General features: G+C 46.9%; 1 protein-coding gene across 1 annotated transcript in view; it reads right to left on the bottom strand.

The window, feature by feature from the left end:
* The window catches only part of LOC106811967 (FH1/FH2 domain-containing protein 3-like), a 50,913-nt gene that overhangs the window by 6,231 nt on the left and 29,551 nt on the right, over positions 1–15,131 (bottom strand). Inside the window, 13 exon segments of the mRNA XM_014815710.1 lie at positions 1,836–2,104; positions 2,107–2,127; positions 2,129–2,587; positions 3,394–3,561; positions 4,062–4,379; positions 4,422–6,227; positions 6,814–6,887; positions 7,235–7,387; positions 8,228–8,332; positions 9,726–9,823; positions 10,112–10,206; positions 10,841–10,952; positions 14,867–14,961. Coding sequence (XP_014671196.1) covers positions 1,836–2,104; positions 2,107–2,127; positions 2,129–2,587; positions 3,394–3,561; positions 4,062–4,379; positions 4,422–6,227; positions 6,814–6,887; positions 7,235–7,387; positions 8,228–8,332; positions 9,726–9,823; positions 10,112–10,206; positions 10,841–10,952; positions 14,867–14,961 — 3,773 coding nt within the window.

Raw genomic sequence — 15,131 nt, 5'->3', positions numbered from 1 at the left:
CGGATCACGCTCCGTCACACGACGCCCAGTAATATGTCCTCCATGGTGGCTTGACGTGTGCACCATCATCACCATCTTCTGCAGATGCAACGCACGTTGTTTAACTATCATGATTAATCACGACTGTTAATCAACTAATGTCATATCGAAACCTGGAATATCCGATGCAAGAAATTCCGATGCCAGACACTGTCCAAGTGAAAAAGTCGCAACCACGTGTTAATGAATGCATTCCACTGAGTGTTAAACTACAATTATATTATCCGAAAACGCCACATATATAACATTATTCTGGTATTGTTTGCAAAGATCATCATTTATCTTTAATATTATTTTGCACCTCCTTATATAATCATATCCTACTCATTATATAATCACCTATTACACATTAGGATTCCCACCCATATTACCTGGTAAAAGTTGTTGTTACTATATAAATGATTCAAATACAAACTATCTAACCTGGAACGTGGGAGGTATATTAGCTTCAACAAAAAATGTAGGCTATACTAGTGATCATTACATGAAACAAAGAAATATACATGACACAGCTGATGAAGTTCACGTAACGTACATGTACTGACTGACATGTATAATTGCCAATTTTGTGTAATAAATTCTAGTTACGATAATGATAAAATGTATTTTGTGTGATAGAATTAGATGAGCCTAATTGACTGGTGGTATGGTGGAAACAAAACACTAGGTAGCTATTAAATAAATTACAAAGAAACCCAGTATATTCGCAAATAAAATTAAAATTGTTGGAAGTAAAATAAAAATGAACAAAAAATTATAGCAGTGTATGTTTAATGTGTAAATGTGATCATGTTGAAATGCAAAATAATATTTCAAATTTATGTTAAAGTAATGGTTTGCATGCGATAACTAACTCTACACATGCGTGGTAGTGTAAAAGCATACATTTGGTGGGTGAAACAAGTCACAATTACAGTTAGAAGGGCGAATTAAAAAAAGCCTTCTATGATTGTACGGTGAACAGACAAAACGCTGACACGTGCAACTGTGTTCGTGTTTTTAATGTATACATTATTATTGTAATAAGTGACCCAGAGCTGTGACCCACAACCACTGATGACCACAGAGGCCACTGATGACCATAGAAGCCACTGATCAAGACCCACGTGACTGTGCGCTCACATCATTTTCACACAAATGATGACAAATGAACACCAAGTGATTCATGAGTGGCTCTCCCCAAAATATTTGAGATCATCATGCTACCCGTGTATCTCAGACGTTTTAGGCCATTTCTATTCGAGTCACCTCTTCCCTCAGGTAATCTACCTTGTGTCCATTAGTGTTTAATTTTTTACAATTTATATTCACTATAATTTCATATATTATCTCCACTGTTTAAACACAAATTTTTAATAACTACTGCTTTTAACTTTAGTATTAACTTTAGAAATTTAGTATTAATTACAAACTAATTCCTTAGTTGTTAACTGTTAATTACCTCCACCCAACGGAGTTGGAGGAGGTTATGTTTTCGCTCTCGTGTGTTTGTGTGTTAGTGTGTTCGTACGATCGATATTAGCGCGTCGAGTCGTATGGCGTATGTCGTTGGCGGTCGATCGATATCACCCAGCGAGCCAGCAAGTCAGCAAGCCAACGAGCCCAGCGAGCCAGCTCGTAACACATACATGTTACATGGGAGCGTGTACATGTCAGTTCGCTGGCGTATATCGTCGGTTATTCGTGTGTTCGTGAGTCGTATGGCGTATGGCGTATGGCGTATGTCGCTGGCGGAGGTATGCACTCCGTGAGTGCACTCTGTCTAGTTAACTAATGTTATTACTTCAGAATTTTACCTTTGACAGGATGTCCTTGCTTCGATTCTCGAACAGGTGCTCGAGTTTCTCCATGTCCACCTCGATCGGACTGAGATCGTTCCAGATCATCATGTCTTCCTTCGCCATCCAGTCCATCATACGGACGTCCTTCCAGAACAACTTGATCGTCTTCACCGACTTCTGCGGGACGGCGTAACTGCCCGGCGCTCCCGGAGGAGGCGGGGGCATGCCGGGGGGAGGCGGGGGAGGAGGGCCAGCTCCGGGGGGAGGGGGCGGAAGCGGGGGCCCGGCACGCGCGGCGGCGGCGGCGGCGGGCATGAACGGGTTTGCGTCGTCGAGCTCGATGAGGTCGGTGAAGTCAAGGTCGTTGATGCGCAGCGACCGGCTCAGCCGCATCATCAGCATGTCCCACTGCAGCTCGGCCTCCGTCTTCTTCTTCTCGGGCGTCGCCGGCTTCTCCAGCGCACGCGCCTCCAGGCTCGCCGCGAGGCCGCCTTTCGCCTTTGCGATGAGACCCGACACGTCGCCCGAGCGCGCGGCGCCGGGCGACAGTGGCGCCCCCGCAGCGCCGAGCTTCAGCTTGTCAGCGAGGCCCTTGATGCCGATGCCGCCGGCGGATTTCGCCTTCTCGACGTCGATCGTCTCGAGGTAGTGCTTGATGACGCCGTCGTCGTCGCCAGAGGGCGTGCGCGGCTCGCCGGCGATCGGCACGGGCTTGCGGCGCCGTTCGGGCGACTCAGTGTCGTCGTCCAATTCCTCGTCGTCTTGGCCTGCGAGCAGCCGGTGAGAGATCTATCATGCTATCGACACCGACTCATGCGCAAACTAGTGGGAAGATGGGGGAGGGAAGAGGGAGAATAATGAGGGAGGGAAGGGACTAAGGAGGAACTATAAGAGTCATAAGGGTATAAGGTCTATAAGGGTCACTGCAGGGAAGTGCTGTAATTGCTCTGCATAGACAGGTGTCAAATTTAGAAGAATGTTCGCAGGTTTGACTGTGCATCCTGTTTGGAAAGTACTGTTAGTAGCTAGGTCGCTTGGAAGTTGTATTAGCTAACAGTGGCAAAACACAGGTAGCAGAAATCTCTTCACCAGTTTAGTTAAATCCTTCCTGCGCCTATATGGCACATAGGGCTGTGCCTATCTCCGTTTCAGTAACCCTGAGGCCCCGCAGCTGCTTTCACAGTAAATGCTACAGTAGGGGGTTAGTCCACTGGTAGCACTGTGAGTTAACTTGCCACACTCTATCTCTATTTACTGAATGCTAAGAGAGAATCATTCTTCACCAGACAATCTGCATAAAGCCAGATTTACACTTAGTCTACTGACAAGTTTGTCATGTGACTGGCAAAAGTAAAAGACGAATGTTTTGTGCAGGTTCTTTTGCACTCACCTGTGTCCGCACATATATGCAGATATTTAAAGTTGATAGAACTCAAATGCCTTCCCCCACAGCAGCCCCAAATGTGATTTTCTGCACTTTTGAGGGAGAATTTCACGTGACCATTATTAGAATGTAAGCGTTCGTCAGACGTCGATGTTGTATCATGCGACGATGCTGAGAGCTGGGTCTTACTTTTGCTGCCGTACATCAGCGCGAGCCCGAGCGCCTGACGCTGGCACGCTCCCGGCGTCTGTGGCTCCTGATTCTCCTTGTTATGTCGAGCTTCCCGCTGCGCATGCTCGTCGTCTTCCCCCTCCTCCGCCTCCTCCTTCACAGTGTGCCGCGAACGCAACCTGTCCTCTGCACAACAACACATCGGCATTAACACCTGATCTTCATCGGTATCATCATCTGATATCCATTGGTTTTAACAACTTTTACGACACAAAAAATTGTGTAAATAATTTTAATAAATAGTACGTAATGCTGTAGTGAAATATGACACCAGGGAGAACTTTTAGAAAATAGTAACTCGTTGAATATTTTTAGAAAATGCTAAATTATTGCAACAAAAATTATTAAAATTGTATCAAATTTAAACCTTATCATCTCATGGATCAGCATTTATACATTGGTTACACTTCGTTTTTGTGGAACAATGATGCAAAAAGAAACCACTAACACAAACTATCCGCCAAAACCGTAGAACAAGTTAGATCCTCAGTTTGATCATAGCTAATATCTAACCAAGTTGTCACATCACCCGTTAGCATGTAGGCGAATGCAGTGTACTTGCTACACACGGTAATCAAAGATAAGTGAGTAAAGCCATGCAGACAGCGCAGGCATGCATGTTATACCTATTTGCTCCACCTTACTTGCAAAGGCCTCTGTACACTTAGGAAACTTGTTGTTCGCCACGCTCCGTATCACGGTTACGCGCGGCTGGCTAATGCTGCCACCTGGCGACACCGACCTTTCGTCCGACGGGGCGGGGGCGGGAGCGGAGTCGGGAGAGACGGGGCAGTCGTCTCTCCGCAACTCGGTTAGTGCGGGCACGGCTGTTAGTCCTCCTCCGCCCCCCTCACCAGCACCCTCGCTGCACGACTCGGTTAGTGTTGCACCGGTTAGTGTCAGGGACTGGTCGTTAGTGGGCGCGGGCGCTGCGGCGGCGGCGGCGACGCCCGGGGTGGCGCCACCGTCGTCTCGCGCGTCGTTACTTGGCGTGTACGCACTCAGCACGGGGGTTTCCCGCACGCGGTGACTCGGCACAAAGTAAAACTTGAGCGACGCGTCCTCGTCCTCATCCTCGTCGTCGGCGGCCGAATCCCGGCCACCGGAATCCCTTCCGCCAGAGTCCCTGCCGCTGGAATCCGTGTCCGGCTTCCGAATTCCGTTCTCCGTCCAGCTGTTCTGACGGGTATCCACCTCTTCGGTTAGCGGGAGACGACCGTTGATGGTGACGCCCCCTGGCGAGGAGGGCGGCTCGTCGCCGGTCGCGTTTAACTTTTCGAATGAGCGCGATAGTTCCTGCTGCCGTATCAGTGACCGCTGGCGATCGATGCGTGACCGGCGGCGCTCCCTGGCGGACAAATCGCCCACGTCCGGCGTGTCCCTCGGGGCGGCGACCGCCGTCGCCCCAGCCTTCCACGAGAGGGCGCCGCCGTCGCGCGCGTTCCACTCGAGTTTTGCGTACGCGATCGTCTCGGTCTTCACGTGGAAGCTCGTCGCGACGCCGTTACGATTCTTCCAGTTGTTCTCGTCGACCGACTCCGCCTCCTTCTGCGGACCCCTCCTCCAGGGAGGCGCCCAGGTCGGCTTTCTCTCTGCGCTGTCGCCGCGGTTACTTGCGTTGCTACGCTGCGCGTCGGCGTCGGCGTGCGCCGCATCCCCGGCACACCCACTCCCGTTACGGCTCGGAGCGGCGGCATCTTTGTTGTCGTCGCGTCCTGATTCCCGTTGCTTCGGCGACCGCCACGGCGTGCTCGACCCCTCGTATCGGCCGTGCACCGCTGGCCTCGCCGTCCAGGTGACGCCACCGTTGACCTGCGCATTTGTGCGAGCGCTGCGAGGGCTGGCGGGACGCGCGGGGTCGGTGACGGGCGACCTGGAATCGGACGCCGGGGTCGCGACCTCCAGGACGTTCGCACGGAGTCTCCGCCTCCAGTCGGCCGGCGCGTCGTCGCCGGCAGCCGTTCGCTTGTCGTGCGCAGCAGCGACACCTGGTGTCTGCCCGCGCGCGCCACGGTTCCAGCGACTGATGAAGGGGCTTCTCTCAGATCCGTTCTGCCACCTGCTAATCTCGTCCTCCTTCTCGCTGCCCTCTTTTCCGAATCTGTATCGGCTGCCACCAGATGGGAGGTTGCCGTTTCGAGCATCCAAGTCAGCTGGATGGCCGTTACTGTCGATACGATTGGAATACGGGTTCACATCACCGTTCATGTGAACATCCGAACTCTGACCATTCAAGTTAACGTCTTCGTTCCGCGAGTTCGTCACGCCGTTTGTATGAATGTCCGAACTCGTTCGAACGTCTGGACTCTGTGAGTTCACTCCGCGGTTCGTTCGAACGTCTGGACTCTGTGAGTTCACTCCGCCGTTCGTTCGAACGTCTGGTCTCGGTGAGTTCACTCCGCCGTTCGTTCGAACGTCTGGTCTCGGTGAGTTCACTCCGCCGTTCGTTCGAACGTCTGGTCTCGGTGAGTTCACTCTGCTGCCCATGTGAACATCTTGATATCTACCACGTGAGTTTGCCACCTCGTTCACACGACTTGCGCCATCTACCCTGATCAGCTCCCTCACTCGACTCGTGTTGCTATTGTTTGCTGTTTCCGTCTGCGGAGGGGTACTGCGCATGTAAACGGGGGTGTAACGGCTGCGTCCACCGCCGTGTCGCAGCAACGACACCGGCTCGTCGCCGCCATTGCAAGACTTGTCGTCACCGTGGCCGCGCCGCGACACGCTAGCCAGCGAGGAGCGCGATGAACAATCTTCCTGCTTATCATCAGTACATGCACGGCCGTTAACTGCAAAAACACATCCACAGCATGCGAAAAACACTCGGCCATGCTGCTCAGCCAGATCACGATCACTGTTAGTTGAGTATGTGCGTTTGCTTGACTTGTATAATATAATATAATATAATATAACTAGTTAGTGTAATATAGTTCAGGCTGTTAGTATGTTCTACTATTTTTACTAGTATAACGTGGATGTCATGTTAGATCAGCACCACACACAGCACAAATGGCAAACACATCCTAAATTTTAAATTCCTGAAAACCACTATAAAAGAATCAAAACGCTAAACTCACAATCAGACACGGCAATTCGGACATGCAGTCAGCTCTAGTCACGCAAGCCCACCAGACACACAGCTGCATGTTATATGCTAATAATACATCGTGAAAAATGCTGCACGAAAAAGACTGCAAATATAGTCCCGGCAGTATTCTGCACGCAAATAATAGCATATAGCATATGTGTGTATGTGTGTGGTGTGCTTAAAAACTGTTTTACTCAAAACTGCAGCACAAATCATCACACGGTTTAAATCCATGCACTATATCATTGAATTGCCATTGAAAGCTACGAGTAGGTAATGATGCCTACCTGACGTTCCATTCATAATGGCTCTATTATGATGGCCACCGCCACTGCTATCTGACTCCGACCCACTCCTGTACCTACAGGGCAAACACGTACATACACGATGAACCCAAGGGAATGCAAACATTATACAAAGGAAATCATTCGAGTAAGTGTAGCAAATGCCATGCCCTAAAATCAGTAGCAATAATAAATGCAGTAATAATGAACAGACATTAATAAGATGCTTGCTGTATCCTAACAATACTCAAGATGTATTTTACTCAAAATTACCTATCACAATTAATTTACGTTTACTTTCTGTTATCGCTGTTATATATATATTTAATATATTTTATACATATATTTAATCATTATTACTTATTAATGATTATCAATATTAGTTTACATTTAGTTACTATTAGATAATAAAGTAATTAATTACCTGGCCTTCCTATTTTCGGGGAGGCTGGGCATAGCATCCCGTTGCCCCGGTGACGCATCTCTGGGTACTGTGCCGGTAGAGTGTCTCTTGCTCTTCCTGCGTTCGACCGTGCTGTCATCATATGGACCGGACTTACGGCTTCGTGGAGTTGTCCTACAAAGCAACCAAGTCTCAGTGAGAGAATATGTTTTAAAAATCACGCGTGGGAACTCCATGGATAATATAAAAACATCACTTGTGTGGTTCTACCAAAAACTCTCAACCAACAGTGATTACTTTGCCCCGTTGTCTTAAACCTTTTACTCATAGACAGTATTTCATAAAGGTATGAGGAAATTTGGTAAGATTTTTTAATCTCATTAGCTATAGGATGTTTCTGTCTGCGGCCCAGGAGAAACAGTTTATATGTTAAGATTAATGTTTTAAGAGTAATTTTGTTTCCGACAAGGTGCTGGCTGACAGTGTTAAACCCCAGCAGCATCAGCATCAGCTGCACAGGCTGGCAATCCTGCCTGTTGAGTAGGTCAAGCGGGTGAATGGCCAGACAACCTGTCTGACTGACCACACACTAGACCCACCCACGCAATCACAATAGACCACCACTTGACCTGGAAGTGTTACACAGGGTGAGAACTTCCCAAGCTTGAGGACTATTCCATATGGATTCGGAACTTCACAAACTAAGTGATCCACTCGAGATCGTGAAAATCCATTGTGACTTATGTAAACATTTTGAACACACGATGTACCCGGGTGTAGAAAAATGATGTAAAGCATGTGACAAATATGCATACCTGGCCAGTTTCCTGAAACATGCACGAGGTATGCTGTGCGTTTGTGTTTTCCATTTCAGCATGAAATTAAGGGTAATATCTGATTGAACGAGGAATGTCCACTCTGTTGTGATTGAGAAGGGGCGAGTACTGTCAAGATGTCAATGTTCATTTAGTATATATATATATATACTCCTCCTGTCTCCTCTTTCTACGGTACCTTAGCAGCGAGTTGTTGCCGACCGGCATGTCCTGTCCATCTTCGTTCTTGAGAGCGGCATCGTACAATATCAGCTGCTCCACGAGATCAATATCGGTGCCCTTCCTGCAGAGGTCAGCAAATAGACGCATTACGTCATCGAACGATCTCTCCGTACATGGCGCGCACAACACCAAAAAAGCACCAAGACAGGGTGAGAGAGAGATTCTGAGAAGAGAGAGAGAACGAGAGAGATCGAGAGAGAGAGAGAGAGAGGAGAGAGAGAGATGAGAGAGAAGAGAGAGAGAGAGAGAGAGAGGCGAACGAGACGAGAGACGAGCAGACGAGCACCGGAGGAGGAGAGAGATGACCGCGAGAGAAGAGACGAAGACGACGAGAGAGCAGGAGAGAGAAGAGACGAGGAGACGAGAGAGAGAGAGAGATGAGAGGGGAAGAGCCGAGAGAGATGAGAGGCGAGAGGAGAGAGAGAGATGAGTGCAGAGAGATGAGAGGAGAGGAGAGAGGAAGACCGAGAGAGAGAGAGAGCAGAGAGAGAGAGAGACTTGAGAGAACGAGAGAGAGAGAGAGAGAGAGATTCGAGAAAAAGTACGAATCCCCGCGGTGAAGGCAAGTGAGAAAAGAGAGAAGAGAGAGAGAGAGAGAGAGAGAGAGAGCAAGAGAAGAGAGCGAGAGAGAGAGAGAGAGAGAGAGAAAGAAAGAGAGAGAGCCGAGCAGAGAGAGAGAGACCGGAGAGAGAGAGAGAGAGAGAGCGAGAGAGAGGGAGGAGGAGAGAGAGAGAGAGAGAGAGAGAGAGATTGAGAAACAGCACGGAAGGTGAGCAAGTGAGAAAAGAGAGAGAGAGAGAGAGAGAGAGAGAGAGAGAGAGAGAGAACGAGAAGAGAGAGAGAGAGAGAGAGAGAGACGGAGAGAGAGAGAGAGAGAGAAGAGAGAAGAGAGAGAGAGAGAGAGAGAAAGAGAGAGAGAGAGAGGAGAGAGAGAGAGAGAGAGAGAGAGAGAGAGAGAGAGAGAGAGAGAGAGAGAGAGAGAAAGAGCACTAAATGTGAGCGAGAGAGGAGAAGAGAGTAAAGATAAAACAGTAGGATAGATAGATAGCACGTGCACACAAGAGACAGAGCGAGAGGGACACAGCGAGATAGAAACAAAGAGGGTATGGGCGAGAGGGTGATAGAGAAAAAGAGCGAGCAAGCAGGAAAGAGGGAGCGGAAAATAAGGCGAGAGAAAGAGGGAGCGGAAAATAAGGCGAGAGAAAGAGAGAGAGAGAGAGAGAATTGTAGGGGACGAGTAAGAGAGCATGAAGAGGATGGCCAGGAGGGGGTATGAGAGAAAAATCAGCTGTTTTGATTCCCACAACCAGAACCACACACGTGCCCAGCCACCAGCGACACAGTCAACACTAAGTAGAATCAGCTGAAAAGAGACACTAGGATTTATAAGGGAGAGTAGAGCACACCAGATATGAGGGTGAGAGAGCACTGACAATACACGGCCAAGTACTCACCGATTCTTGTGATGGTCTGCAATGCGTTCCATGCCCTGCTCCTCTAAGCTGTCTGTTATGTCGTAGAATGTATCCTGATCGGGAACGGATGCCAACGTCTGCAAAATGAAACAATAGGCTGTAGCATGAAATCGAAAACGAATCTGTACAATCTAGCCGTGAAGCCAGGAGTTGATTCAGAAGGTCAGGATCCTTTCCCCTGTTGCAACCGCAACCCTGATATTTCTAGTATAAGAGGTGAAAATTTAATTCAGTTACAGATATTCAATTCAGCAACAAATATACAGTTGTACATATATATCTGAGTAATAGTACCTGGAGAACATTGGAGAAGAAGAGCTAGTGAGAAGAAACATGTGGCTTATAACTAGCACGTATAAACCTACCTTGTTGATGAGTGTCATGGCATAGACCAGCAGCTCAGTATCGAGTGAATCCCGGTCATCTAGCAGCTGCATGATGTTGCTCCATGGCTTTGCACCTGAATCACGAAATATTAGGATAAATATTAGGAGGATCAAGAGGGCATCACAACAATACTTAAAGATAAATATCTGATTTGCGTGATGGTGCCCGATGCTGCTCCATGGCTCTGCACCTGTGTAATATAGTTTGATTACAATCACAGAATGTTAGAATGTAATTGATCAATTAATGCTAATTCTAGCGTCAAAGCATGTAGGTGTTTCGTACCCAACTCTCTGACCAACACCTAGTATCTGCATGTCCAACCAACAATTAGCTGGCAAGTAATTGCTGCAACCTTCCATTGTAAACACTTCACATGTGAATATATCGCATTCACTTCCTGACCAACTCTTCACAGGTAATATATTCGTTTTACAGCCTCACACTTTACAGGCAATATCTACCGGCTGCCCCATCAACAACAACTGGGTAGCATGCAATTTGCAACATCTCGGCAGCAGGCTTAAGACTAAAACACCAATGTCTCCCGCCAGACACTCTGCGACAGCGTGTAATATGCATGCATGCACGCACGCACGCACGCACATCCGCGAGACAGCTGTGTGGTCACACCTCACCACTGGGCGACACCGATCGTGCCACGACGAAGGCAGCAGACGTGGGAGGCAGGAGCGCATCACACTCACCTCTCTCGCTGTCCACGATGTTGACGGCTTGAGTGAGCAGCTCGGCATTCGCGTCTGCGTACTCTACGAAGACCAGTAACAGCTTGAGTGCAGTTTTCACGACGAGCCGGTACTGCAAGGATAACAAGAGTGCGTCACTACCACGTCACTATACAACGTCACACACGCGCGCACACATGCACACGCACACACATGCAAACAATGTGCACAAGCAAATCTAGCCAGATTTCCAAAGTCCCCGTTGCTGAGCCCACGAGGATTGATTGATGGAGTTGACTCACAACGACCTTTGTACGGGAGTCAGTGAAACGTGAAGCTGTATTCCTCTAGAGATTGCTTGGCAATGGAAGTTATTGTAATGTCCCACATAAAAAATTATTATAGTTGCAAGAGAAGCTCTCCTACTTTTGTATGCCCCTGGTGGTGAAGGTCAGTATGACGTCACACGTACATACGATATTCACCAGGGAAACTTTGCTAACCCACTGTTGGTTGTGGTGTTGTGTGTGTGGTGGGGGGGGGGGGGAGTAAATGAGTGTAAAATCACAGGTACAAACAGTGACTGCATGTATTGCTGTTGTGAGTATGCTTGATGATAAGCATATATATGTAAGAAGGGTAAGTATATAATGACAATGGACATCAGCAATACAGATAAATAATATATGAGACATTGAGAGTGGAATTGCATATGCTTGGACATAGTATGCTTATGGACATGAGAGACATGTCTATAAGCATCACACAGAGAGTACGTTACAATGTTAGTGCATGTACAACTTTGGTCGATGATGGACATTATTAACTTAAAAAAACGTGCGTGCTGTCAATGTACTACTGTTGTATAACGATGTCCACATCGCTATCCTGACCGATTCATTAAGATTATCTATTCTAATGATTACACGGAGAACGTATACTGTAGCTGGCCAAGGGGAAGAACTATCTTAATCAGCAGCACTTGATTGCCCATCATAATATGCACGTGATACATGACCCAACAGATTTACTTTCGTCTTTATTACTTTCATCATATGGACACCATCTAAGGTATTACAGATAACAGCAATATTTCGCTACCTACATACTCTGATTCAGTCTTCCCCGGCAACTATAGCTCCGGTGTTGTAAAAAACAACAACAATCAATTTTGCCTTTGGCATTCAGGAAGCAAGGAAGACGATGCCAATTATGTGTTCGCATATATGACCGCAACAATTTGCAGGCTGCAGCCCTCTGAATCACTCACTGACTCTCGACGCCCTTTATTCAGCTGCTTCGCTACCACTGCCAAACTTTTCAATCACTGCCCTACGCCCCTGCATACGTGAATTGGCTTGGCTTTCACCGGGCGGTTCCGCCCGCATAAATTCTATCGTGCAGAAAGAGAGAGAGAGAGAGAGAGAGAGAGAGAGAGAGAGACAGAGAGAGACCTTCAGCTACACTACAAGCTGTCTGTAACCTAGACATCGTGAGCACAATGCGCGTTGCGGCACACCCACGGCTGTGTGCGTGTGGTAGCTACACCAACGTGCATTCAATACATAAAGGATCCAGCTGTGGACTGAGGGCAGCATTTGTTCATGCTACTATAGTTAGCACGCCCGTGGAATACATATATGATTAGACCATGAATCACTATATTTTTACATATTGCACGGTAAACTGTAATTGTGAGACGCGTGTAGGAAATAATTATTTTTTTAAATAATTTCATACAGAGCCTGCACTGAATGTCAAGCAGCCACACTGCCTAGCACAACAAAGCTGGTATGAAATTTCCCTCGCACACAATGACCCGTGCAGCGTTTTTCACATTTCACACACTTGCACACGCTCTCTTTCCCTCCAATTACAGGCTAATGACACAGTCGGCAGGCTACGCGTATGTATGCACATAGATGCTTGAACTCGTTGAACCCAGCCTACACAAGTGGATCTCCGCGATTCACGCTTCTATTTTAGTTGTCTGGTATGATCAGATTTGCAATAAAAATTCCGCGTGAAAAGAGAAGAGAGGATATATATTTTCAATTTTTCATGCGTTTCTTCTACTACAAAAACTAATCACGAAGCAGGTCTGAAACCTGTGCAGCGTGCATCTAAATTGTAAAAGCAAGCCATTGTTTATTCATACACGGAGGAAACCTATTCAACCACATTATAATTATAACAGGCACCGCTATTTAGTTAAAAAAGATAAGTTAGTTAAACTATCATTACTCTACAATTTCCTTTGTGTTTTCTATAATATATCCTATAAATTAAACTTCTAGATACACAATTCCTGTCTGTATCATTAACGCACCACGATACCTGTTATAATATAGAGTCAGTTTGTTTACCCTTTCCACTCAACTCTCTTTCAACTCTTTTTCCACGTTGTAAATCTTTAAAGACAATATCTGTGCAAATAATCACCGACAATACAGTCACTATCACGAGAAAGACAAGACGAGTAAGATAATAACCGATTGCGATATCCGTTGCAAAAAAAGCCTATAATATATAACATATTGGCGGCTCTTTGATCTTTGGTTATTATCTTACTCCTGGCAGTTTAACATCCCGTCATAGTTCATTCTCAATAAAGTTTCCTAACAAATGTACGCGTGCTGCTCTGTGATATGACCGGGAGGAAATGGCACGCCTGACCAAATATGACTTATCTCTCATATAGCTTTGCTTGCAACCACCCCACTATATCCACCCGCTACACCAGCCTACCCCTTCTAAATCCACGACGACAGCTTCGATAGAGCCTGAATACAATCCGGAACAATGCGAAGATTGGCATATCACGCGAACCGCGTCTGACAACGAAGGTAAACTTCAGATATATTAGCATAACCTATCAGATTGAGTATGTTTGACAGTTGTGTGACAAATCCTACGTCTGCCACGGCGTATAACTGTCAGCAGCTCGCGCGCGTGCACGCGAAGATGAGAAAATTATTCAAATTGAGCTCACGTAGCCGGCTTATACGTGCTAGTGTGCGGAGCAAAAGTCACACTGACATACACGCGAGTGTCGCTGCGACCAAGACATGAAATGGTGTATATACGGACCTAAACGAACAAACTACGATGATATGAACTTATGCACTCCACGCATCGGCCAGTCAACGTGGGAAGGTTCAAATGCATCTGGAGATATGGTATGAAGAATAACACAGCACGGGATTTTTCTACGCAGACGAAGGCCGCGATAGACGGGCTTGTTAAACACGAAGCCGTCACTCAGGATCAGTGGCCTTTGAGCAAATTTTAAAAACGGGTTGCCGCTGGTATTTGGAGTGCGCAGTTATTTTGTCGCGAGCTGTGTTTGCTCTCAAGTTTTGGCATCTGCCCCCCACCCCCTCCCCACGCTCCGAAATTGAGCTTTTCCTGTTAATCGTAATCCTATTTCAAGTTTACTTTCGTGTCTAACGACCTTGAAAAGTTCAAAGCATAGCGAACGAGTAATGACATGTAAGAGCTCAGACAGCCCTAGTGTGTGTGTGTGTATGTGTGTGTGTGAGAGAGAGAGAGAGAGAGAGAGAGAGTGCGTGCGTGCGTGCGTGCGTGCGTGTGCGAGCTCGCGTACGTGTGTGCATGCGTGCGTGCATGGTTGCGTCCGTATAACCAGAGCGTGGTTATAGAATGTTCCGCAACATTTTTGTAACATTCGCATAGATAGCTACAACCATGGGCTTACAAACACAATGTGATTAAAAAACACATACAAAATGTCGAGTGAACAATTGGAATTATGTTGCTATCACTCTTAGATGAGAATTATGAATAACGCATTTATGAATACGAGTAAAATGATAAGGAAATCGTGCAAAAACGTGCACCCCATGAACTGGTGAACTTTAAATCGATGTATTTATTATAACCGATAATATCCTACATGATGGTATACCTTGGCGCATTTGTTGTACAATGGGGCGACTGTGAAATTAATGGAAAATAACGATCGAAACACCTCAGACATAAAAAAATAAATACATAGATATAAATTCAAAATGCGTCTTTACTCACCCTAGATGACAGGATCGAGTAGAGCCACTGGATGGTTGCATTATGCTTGATAACGCCATTCATACCATCGACGTACAGCATAACCTGTCCCAGCGCTGTAATACATCATAACACAACATTAATTAAACAAACATCAAACCACAAGTCTCTCTCTCTCTCTCTCTCTGTCTGTCTGTCTGTCTGTCTGTCTGTCTGTCTCTCTCTCTCTCTCTCTCTCTCTCTCTCTCTCTCTCTGAGAGAGCTCTCTCTCGTCTCTCGTCTCGTC

Source organism: Priapulus caudatus, unplaced genomic scaffold, assembly GCF_000485595.1.
Source record: "Priapulus caudatus unplaced genomic scaffold, Priapulus_caudatus-5.0.1 Scaffold596, whole genome shotgun sequence".
Taxonomy (NCBI): Eukaryota; Metazoa; Priapulida; class Priapulimorpha; order Priapulimorphida; family Priapulidae; genus Priapulus; species Priapulus caudatus.
This window is presented reverse-complemented; position numbering and strand designations above follow the sequence as displayed.